This window comes from Halichoerus grypus, chromosome 14 (assembly GCF_964656455.1).
Source record: "Halichoerus grypus chromosome 14, mHalGry1.hap1.1, whole genome shotgun sequence".
In the NCBI taxonomy this organism is placed as follows: Eukaryota; Metazoa; Chordata; class Mammalia; order Carnivora; family Phocidae; genus Halichoerus; species Halichoerus grypus.
Window position 1 is genome coordinate 12,263,399 of NC_135725.1, and position 10,734 is coordinate 12,274,132.

General features: G+C 38.4%; 1 protein-coding gene across 1 annotated transcript in view; it reads left to right on the plus strand.

The window, feature by feature from the left end:
- CFAP95 (cilia and flagella associated protein 95) overlaps positions 1-10,167 on the plus strand; it is a 70,981-nt gene extending 60,814 nt beyond the window's left edge. Inside the window, 1 exon segment of the mRNA XM_036117899.2 lies at positions 9,892-10,167. Within this exon segment, the coding sequence (XP_035973792.2) occupies positions 9,892-10,074 (183 nt within the window). The 3' untranslated portion in view covers positions 10,075-10,167.
- The last annotated feature ends 567 nt before the right edge of the window (positions 10,168-10,734 follow it).

Genomic DNA, 10,734 nt, shown 5'->3' on the forward strand with positions numbered 1-10,734 from the left:
TGATGACATAAGCAGTTAACATACATTTGTATGTGTATTATATACTATATTATTACAATAAACTAAGCTAGAAAAAAATGTTATTAAAAATCATAGGAAGAGAAAATACAGTTACAATACTATACTGTATTTATTTTTTAAAAATCTATGTATAAATGGACCTGCACAGTTCCAACCCATATTGTTCAAGGGTCAACTATTGTCCCAGACATATAGAAATAGAATAGGAGATAGAGATGATAGATAGATAAATAGACATCCTTCATATCTATCTATCTACCTATCTATCCATCCATCTGTCCATCTATCCATTTATCTATCTATCTCCTATTGGTTCTGTTTCTCTGGAGAACTCTTAATAATATAGACAAAATGCTCTTTATGAGCTCGCTGGCTCTCAGATTCTTTTACTATTTATGTATTTGAGGTGATTTGTTTTTCTCTCATTGATCCTGTCCCATCCTAATAGTATTTATTTATGACCAAGAAATCTTTTTGATGAAGGACCTTGGCAAACATTTAATTTGAATGTACTTGAAAATTAGGAAATGAGTATTTTAACTCCTGCTCATCTCATGTACCACTAACAGTTGGGAAATTGTGGTCTTAATTCTCAGGAAACTCAGATTTTCAAGTGTTTTGTTGTTGTTGTATTGTTTTAGTAGAAAGAACCCTGTTTTCTCTAAAACTATGCCTTCATTTTATATATCCTTCTGAAGCTAAGTAACTATGATCTTTTGTTTCTGTGTCAAATCATAAAACTTAGTTATAATTTCTTTCTTTTAATTATGTTTAACTTCTACAATGAACATATTTGACTTTTGTAAAGAAGAAAAAAACTTTAAAAAATGAGAACCCTGGGCCTCAAATTTATAACTAGCCATACCATTATAAGTATAAAATAGTGGCAGGTGTCCTCACATAATATAGACTGAGGAATTAAAAAAAATGATATTTTTTTCTATGATTAAAATGATAGGACCAATCAAAATTTGTGCATAAAGAATAAAAAATGTGTCAATAGCTAAGGTTTAATACTGTATTGCTTATTTTTTGATGCTGGCCATTACTAAAGTTTGTGTGATGTTGTTTAAAGTCAGCTTATTTTGTGAAGTGATTGTTCATATAGATCTCCATATTTTTCTTTGTGATGACCAGACTCAGTAATGATATAGATATTTATATTTATATCCATGGCCTAAACTTCCTTGCACTTCCCATTGACAATTTTCCTTTAGTTGAATACCTCTACTGGTTACAAATGTTTTTCCTTTGTAAAATTTTATCAAATAAAAAGGTATAATGTTTCTTAGATACATAACAAAAATATATCCAACTAGTGATATGTTTGTCATAGCTACATTTGCCATTTACTCTTAGGTCTATAATGGAATCCCTGGGAGAAGAAAATATCCAATAGAAATGAAATCATTTTTAAAGAAGTGAGGAAGTGAATGTCTGAGATACCTCTCCTCCATGATCCCTAGGGTTGGTAAAGTAGATTTGGCTGTATGGAAATTGTCCTTTTTTTCCCACATCACTCTGCATGTGTGTATAGAAGACAACCTCATTAGGGCACGACAGGTCTTCAGTCAAGTGCATATAACAGCTAAATAATTTTATACATTATGAATACTGAAAATAATGAAATGAAATCTCACAGTAATCTACCTGTATATTTATTTACTTTTACTCCATCCAATGTGACATTCACATAAATAAGCTTGCTGCCTCAAATACCTTTTTAAGACTAAATGAAGTACCCCAAATGAGCATACTTACAGGTATGCTAGGGAAGAATGGTCTTTGCTGTATGAATGCCAGGTGGCTAATAGCTATCTGTAATGGTGGACACAAGGTTAGTTCACAGTGACTGATTTGGCCAGGAAACATAACACATTGTGAATTTTTATGGATGATCTGGATGAAGGAATTGAGACTATGCTTTCAAATTATCGTATAATATTAAATTAGGCAGAGTTACTGATATTTCAGAAAGCAGGCTGAAAACTGAAAATGAGCTTGAAAAATAAAACTATAAAAAATAAAAGATCCCAAAGAAATAAAATGAAATCAAATAAGACTAAGTATAACCAAAACTGGGTGAGGACTGAATACAGTTGACTAAGAAACAGTCATGTCATTTTATTCCGAAGAAAGTTCAGGAGACAACTGTGCTCCGAGTAAGAATATAGCACTCAGGGGGCCGTGGGGTTGGGGGTGGGGAGGGGATGGGGATTTAAGAACAGGATACCTGCCTCTTAAAGATGCTCTGGTACATTTTATTGATATAGGTGGTAAAACCATAGGCTGTTTTGTCCTTCATAATGTCAGAAGGTCAAGTAGGGGCCCGCTCACTAAGAGGACACTCCTGTAACATGCTGACCATGTCTGTCCATGATTTGTTTAAAAGAGGGAAGAGAAAGAGAAGAAAAGGAAGAAAGCTTTCTTAACCTTAAGGCAGATTTTCCCCATATTCTCTTGCTGCATCTTTAGTGCTTCCTGTTTCTATAGAGCCTGTTTGCCCTGAGCATATCTTTCTCTGACATGCTTTTCCCATCTTTTATCAGGATGTTTCATTCGACTTCCTCTAGTTCCCTAAAACAGCACTGTTGTTTGGTTTGTGTTTTGTCAGGTTTTTCCCTCTATGAAGTTTCTTTGGAAGTGGGCACTTTTTGGTTACCACTGCATTCCTCCACCTCCCTCGACCTTCAGAATCTATGACATTGCCCACTTCATACCTCTCCTTCTGTGCCCTTCATGGCTTCTTTATGGACCCAGCCATGAGCATCCATAGGACTTGGGATCCAGAACTCTGTGCTTCTCATTTTATGCAATCTCAGAGAATTCATTCACTCCCATGGTTCCTCAACCATCACCTTTTGGGGGTAATGTGTTTTATATAATTTCAAACTTACAGGAAAGTTGCAAGAATGGCACAAGGAGCTCTCATATAATCTTTACCCAGAGTCACCAATTGCTTACCATTTGAGAGTAGGCTGGAGACATTGAACTCCTTTGCCTATAAATAGTTCAGTGTGTATTTCCTAAGAACAAGGACACATAGCTATGGTAATATTTTCAACCTCAGGAATAATTGATGCAGTATAATTATGTAATTCACAGTTTGTATTCAAGTATCATCCGTGGTCCCAATACTGTTCCTTAGAGCTATTTTTCCCCAGCCAATGACTACTACTGTGCACAGGCCACTGACCTCTCCAGGCCATCTATCCCACAGCACCACCTTTCAAAGATTTTGTACTGATGTCATCTCACATTTAAAACGTCTAAAATGTGACTCATCATTTCTCTCCTATAACAAATTCTCCCCCATCTCCATGTCTTTCTTATTCCATTTAGTGGTTAGAACTCTCCCAGCCATCCAGATTTGAAGCTATGGATCATCTTTGCTTCTTTATCTTCAGTTGGCCTGCTAGGTCTTCTAAGTTCTTCCTGTGAAATGTCTCTTCCAGTCTGGCTCTGTGTAAGCCGTTGTGCACTGATACCCACCCATTCCACACCTCAGACAAAATTTTTCTGTGATCCTCATCTACCTGAAAGGCTCAGAAAAAGCTCATAGTGATTATCCTATCTTAAATAAACGTCGTCGGCACTCAGTGTCTGTGTAGCACCAGAACAGTGAACCAGCCAACAACAACGTGTGGTGATTCACATAACTGCTTCTATGGACCATTTCTAAACATTTCTTCCCACTCCCACTAAATAAGTGTTGAACAGACATGTAAATATTATGTTAGGGTGTGGGAATACAACAACTGTCTGCAACTCACATACGCAGAGGAAAAGTGTCTAACTGATAACTGGCCTTCTTCTTGAGCCCACCACCAGTAGGAAAACACTAACCCTTCAGTCCATTTACAGCTTAGTCTGATTCCATAATTTAAATAGTTCCTATAGGAGGTGTTCAATCTCCTTTAAAAAACTCTCATTTTCTCAGAGATCTTCCATCCATTGTTGGCAGAAAAGAACTAACATAGTAGAACTGAGCCTGTTATCTATTAAAAAGCCTGCTTGCTAGGTTGGCCCTTGGCTAGCATCTAGAAACTAGACTTGTGGGATTAGAATTCCCTAATGAGAGAGGCTCATTGCACCTAAACCGTTTGTGCAAACAATATGGTTCATGTTGAACTTGTGGGAGTCTGGAATTCTGGTATTGCAAGGCAACGAGTGCCTCTGTGACCAGCCCCCAAGAAAAAGCTTGGCTCTGAGGCTCTAATGAGCTTCCCCAGTAAACAGCATTTCACAATTCTTTGCTGGGGAAATTAAGTGCATCCTGTGTGACTCACCGGGAGAGGACTCTTGGAAGTTTGCACCTGGCCTCCTCTGGACTTCAGCCCATGTGCCTTTCCCCTTGGCTGACTTTGCTTTGTATCCATTTGCTGCAGTAAATCATAGCCACAAATACAACTATATGTTGAATCCTGTGAGTCTTCGTAGCAAAATCATTGAATCTGGCGGTAATCTTGAGAAACCCCAGCACAGCCTACTTTTCTCCATGTGGCAGATTGTTATTTTTCCCAAATGGGTGCAGCACGTGTGGTCATCCCACGTACTCTTGCAATGTGATTTTGACACTCTTCCCATTGAGAGGCAGAGTCCTTATTGCCTCCACTAGAGCTGGGTGACCTGTGACTGCAGTAGAAGTGATGCTATGTGAATTTGGAGGCCAGGTGATAAAAAGCAGTGTAGTTTCCTCCTGGTTCTCTCTGTGCCATTGTCGTTCTCAGAACCCAGTCACCATGATGTGAGAAAGCCCAAGCAGGCCCTGGAGAGGACCTGGGTAGTTGTTCCAGCCAGTAGCCCAGCTGAGGTCCCAGCAGGCAGCCAGTATCAACCACCAACTGGAGGGAGGGATGTTTCTGACCTCAGCCTTCAAGTCACTCCCGGCTTTCAAGTCTCCGCTGAAGCCTCAGACAGTGTGGAACAGAGGGATGCTGTCTTTGTTATACCCCTCCCAGATTCCTGACCTAGAGAGTCTAGAAATGGGTATTGTTTTATACTGCTTTCTGTGGGTTGACCTGTTACACAGCAATAGTAACTATGACTCCAAGATGGCATCCAAGTATATGGAGAGAGGGAAGCGACTTACCATCCCGATGCCAGAGGGCAAGAGTAGGATTTTTGTGTGTGCTATTGTCTGCCTCTTCTGGTCTCTGAGGTAATGTCCCTAGTTCACCCAGCTGCTCTTTTCCTTGCTGGCATTGGTGACTATGGTCTGTGGATGTTGAACTGTCAGTCTTTTTCTATTTCCCTCTCTTTCTCTCTGGGCTAGGTTGGAGCCCAGATGGCTTGCCTGGGATAACTCATCCTCATTTCCACTCCCATAGGTATTGTAGACCCAACAGAAGATTCCTATGCCTCTCATCAGCCCCAGCTCCAGTGTTTGGCTTTGCAGCTCCTGTTAGTAACCCCCTTGCAGACTTGCCACAGGATGCCAGAGGTGACTCAGAGTCTTCCTCTGCCTGAGCATGCTGCTCCACCAGCCTGGGTATTGTTGTACTCCAGACAAATGAAAGGGCAGCCTGAGGTGCTCAGTTTCGAGTTTTCATGAGGGATGGGGGCCTCTTATGCCTTTCCGCCATTACTCTCTTTTATCTCATACATTTCTCTCTGTCCAGGTCAGAGGGATTCTGCCTGATTAAAGTCTTGGAAAGGGAAAATTGGGAAATACATTGGCTCTTTCTGCCGTCCTTCTTTTCCCTTTTCCCTTATTTTCTCATTCCTGTAATTCCCCAAACAGACTCTTCCCTGTCTTCCTACTATCCATTCCAACTTTTGGTTAAGACTTAATGCAAAAGGTATTTTTCCTACATATTGGGAGAACTCTATGATCTGAGGTCTTCCAGGTTTGGACATTGATATTCTAAAGTCCTCAAGACTGAGTTGGATTGCAAGGCTATTATCTTGCTAAAAAATCCTATTTTGCACGTTAGAAGCTGATATTACTTTGCTTTTTGGTTGCCATTTTTTTTCTGAAACAAACTGTGATCTCACCTTGGGCAAATGGATGGTTACACACAGAAAGGGCAAAACTGTTTATCATTTGGAGATGATTACCCCCTGTATACTTGGTTTGAGTGGCACACCAAATTACTTGCTTGTTCAGGACTCCTACCATCTCAGTTTGGCCTTGGGTCTGAGCTGCAGTCAATATTAAGGTCCTTGAGGGGCGCCTGGGTGGCTCAGTTGGTTAAGCGGTTGCCTTCAGCTCAGGTCATGATCCTAGAGTCCCGCATCGGGCTCCCTGCTCAGCGGGGAGTCTGCTTCTCCCTCTGACCCTCCCCCCTCTTGTGCTCTCTCTCTCTCTCACTTTCTCTCTCTCAAATAAATGAATAAAAACTTAAAAAATATATTAAGGTCCTTCAGGGTGAATCTTGGTGCAGCTGCTTTATTCTATCTTGTGCCTTTTGTATTAAACTTTGAAAAACATGAAAAACATAGCCTGCTTCCTTAAAATAACTACGCCTTCTAGGTTCCTAATAGTTTGTTATTGTCCTGTTTTGTTTGTTCATCTATTCCATATTTGTGTCCTTCTAATTCCTGATTATATGTTTAGTCACAAATTTATTGTTTGCCTTTACTCCTACTTTATATATTTGTCTTACTTCCTAGTTTTTACCCATTTCTTTTTGCTCTGATTCTCAGTAACTCAGTGTTCCAACATTGCAGATTATTCAGGTACACGTTAGTTAGGATGCTTTTAGTAGATTGTACAAACCCCAGCTCAAGTCAAGCCAGACAATAAAAGCAATTTATTGGTTCACATTTTTTTGAAAAGTCAGGTTTCAGGAAAGGAGTGATACAGCAATGTCATCATGCTTCTTACTGACTCTCAAATCTGCCTTTTATGGTGTTGATTTCATGCTAAACTGATTGGAGGAGGGCTACTAATAGAAATCTGGGCTAGATGCTTCCTCATTTATGTCCAACAATGGAAAAAGGGTTTCTTTCCTCCAAATCACTGAACAGAAGTCTTAGGCTTTACTTTGTTTGGGCAAACTCAAAACACATGTCTGACGTTGGATCAATCACTATCATTGAAAAAGGAGTCAGGGATTATGGTGATTGTCATAGGTTAGATTCTGCCCCTACGGTTTGGAGTGGGATCCATCTACCCACATTGCATGGCTGTCACACAATGCGAAATGGGAGAAGTAGATTCAGGGTGAGTTGGAGTCACGTCTTAAAGTTTGCGTGAGCTGATTATGCTCATGTCTTCCCAACTCAGTGTTCACTGACCTCACTTTGGTAGCTCGAAGTCAGCCATAGCAGGAGTATTTACACCACAGAAATTGGCAAATATCACAAATAAGTTGTGTGGGATTTTTTGGTGGGGAGCTGGCTTACCAATGCACCTCTGATAATGGGAGGGACTTAATTTCATGTGTGTTAATAGGAAACAGTCTCTTAATTAGTTTTCCTAACTTCAAGATTGCTTACCCCTACTATCCACTTTTAAAAAATGACAGCTTTACTAAGATAACTCACATGCCACAAAATTCATCCTTTTAAAGTGTACAATTCAGTGATTTTTGTATATCCATAGAGTCATACAGTCATCAGCACGATCAATTAGACAACATTTTCATCACCCCTAAAAAGAAACTGCATATGTATTAATCAAGGTTCTCTACAGAGAGAAACCACATATATATATGCAGAGAGAGAGAGACTTATTGTAAGGATTGGCTAATGCAACATGGAGGCTGAGAAGTCCCACAGTCTGCTGTCTGCAAGCTGCAAACCCAGGAGAGCTGGTGGTGTAATTCAGTCCCAGTCTAAAGGCCTGAGAACCACGAATACCAAGAGCAGGATAGGATTAATGTCCAAGCTCAGGCATTCAGGCAGGAAGGGACTGAATTCTTACTTCCTCTGCCTTTTTCTTCCATTTCTTTTATTCCCTCAGCAGATTGGAAGGTGCCCACCTACCTCCATTGGGAAGAGCAAACTGCTTTACCGAGTCCACAGATTCAAATACTAATTTCATCTAGAAACACCCTTACAGGCACAACTCAGAAATAATGTTTAGCCAAATGTTTGGATGCCCCGTGATCTAGTCAAGCTGACACATAAATTGGCCACCGCACCCATTAACAGTCTCTCCTCATTCTCCCCCTCCCCCTAGTCCCTTGCAAAGTTCCTTTCTGTCTCCGTGGACTTGCCTATTTTGGACATTCTGTAGAAGGAATCATACAATGTGTAGTCTTGTGGTTTAGTTTTTTTCACTTAGCCTGTTTTCGTGGTTCATCTATGCTACAGCATCTGTCAGTATTTTATTGCTTGTATTGCCAAATAATATTACACTGTGTGGATAGACCACATTTTGTTTATCCATATCAGTTGATGACATGTGAGTTCTTATTCTAATTCTAATTATAGTTCTGGAATCTGGTCCTTTCTACCTTCAGTCTTTAGTACCTTCTTGCTGCCAGAATCCTTTCTTTAAAAACATCACATTTAAGCTTGTCATTCACCTGATCAAAATAAATCATCCTTCCTGCCTAGGAGATGCTAGAGGAACACATCAACCCTGCATTTGACGCTTCCTTCAATTTGACGGAAGCTTGCCTAGGAATGAGCAGATCCTGCCTCCCTGTGAGCAGGCACGTTTGGCCAGTAACACTCAAATCTCGTTGAAAGGGCCTCTACTGAACCAAAAACCAACATACAAGCCCCAAAGAAATTAGACCCTGACTATGAAAAACAAAAGCCCAAACTATAGAAAGTAACATGGATATAATGTAGTTTTAGGATTTTGTCATTTATTTCATCTCTTAATTATTGAGAATTTCATGGGGGTACTGGAGGGATAATAGATCTTACAATTAGATAGTTAGTTTGAAGTCCTGGCTAAGTTGTTTAATATTGACATTCTTTAAATCCTCTTTTTCTGAGATTTTAAGCAAATTGTCTTTTCTCATATGTAAAGTGGGAGTAATAATTCCTATGTCAGAGTTCTGCTATGGATTAAAAGATATAAACACTCAACTACCGTGCCCAACCCATAATAGACACTCAGTAAATCCGTTGACCCTATTATTATTGTTATGGTTGAATATATGGTTAAATTTTTCAATTATTTTCAATAAGGCCAATCTAAGATTAGAACTATTTTGGTGTTCTTTCATTGTTTTATAGTTCTGGTGATTTAATTTCAATATTGTGTCAGTGCTTTAAAATTAGTACCAATTTTAAGCAGAAATTAGATAATCAGTTCAAGGGCTTTATGTTCCTTGTCTACCATTACCCTTGATGTAATCTGAGAGAATCAATATTTCCTTTGGGAAGTGGTCAATGAGAGTGTCTTGTTTTATCACAACAGAATCTTCTACGAAGTGCTTTAAGGATAAATACTTTAAACATGATGCTGGGTTATCCTGAGGTCAATTTCTCAGAGGAATAAATCTTTGAGTTTGGCATTTACGACTTGATAGCAACTATGAAAGATACAGCCTAAGATATTATTCTTTGGAATGATTATAATTTTTATTAACTTTAAAAAGGTGTTGAATGATAGTTAAATTATAATTGTTTTGGTCTTATGTAGGCGATCATAAAATTTAAGTTGTTCTTTGGGCCATGTATTTATGGTTTACAAAAGTTTTACATGTGTAACAATTTATCTTTTTAGTTTTATAAATAAAACAACCACGAACTAGAGGCTTCTTTCAGAATTAAATTATTTATAAATACTGTAGCCATTTTTTTCATTGAGGCATTTGTAATTTGATATATTAAGTTAATTGTGTGTAAATTAAACTTGGATCATAATAAGACTAACATATTGAAGATCAACTTCTAGAAATCACTTGTTTTTACATATCTTGGTCATTCAATATTATTTCTCTTTCTCCCCCAACCCAATAGGATTATCCTTGTCAAGATGATTATTCAGTAGTCCACAGAAAATGCCGTTCTCAGTTCACTGATCTTGATGGTTCCAAAAGATCTGGCATCAACACTTGGCATGACAAGAGTGGGATCTATGCTAATTCATGTGTAAAACGAAAACTCTACCCATTAACTGGTGGTCCTATTATCCCCTTTTAAAAGTAATCTATGGAATCAGATTCTCTAACCAATGAAAGAATAATGGAAATAACAGTTGATTTTTCTATCCTAATAAATGCAATGGAAATGTTACTATAGTAGGTTCCTTCAAAAACAAAATCTTATATATTCTAGGCCAGCATATATATATGCTTTTCATTAGCTGCTCTGGTATTTTCCAAAGTTTAGTATGTATACCACCGAGAGTGTACAACACAATTCTTGATGGTACTTGGTGGAATTTTCTTTTATTTATAGACTATGTATTTATTTCAAATTTTATTAGAAAAAAATGCATAAAGCTTATGATTGCTCAGGATATGGCTAATTAAAAAAATAAGCTACCTTAAATTCAATTTTTAAGTGAATAAAAATATAGGTGGCGCTCAGATTTGACATGAAACTCATATGACTGAAGTTTGGGCAACACTGGCCCTATGGTAGTGGGGAATGTGACTATTTATAGACTTTGATTTATCTGTAGTAGCTGACTGCAGTGTGGATTGTTTATTCAGCATAGCGTTTTTCCTTACTTAAGATAATACTTTTTGAGTCCATGGATAGGAGAGATGTAGACAGACTCTTAGTGAAACATTACGGTTTGATGGGAAAATCCAGTCATCTAATGTTAGATTTAGAAGAGATCTTGGCAATTGTTCT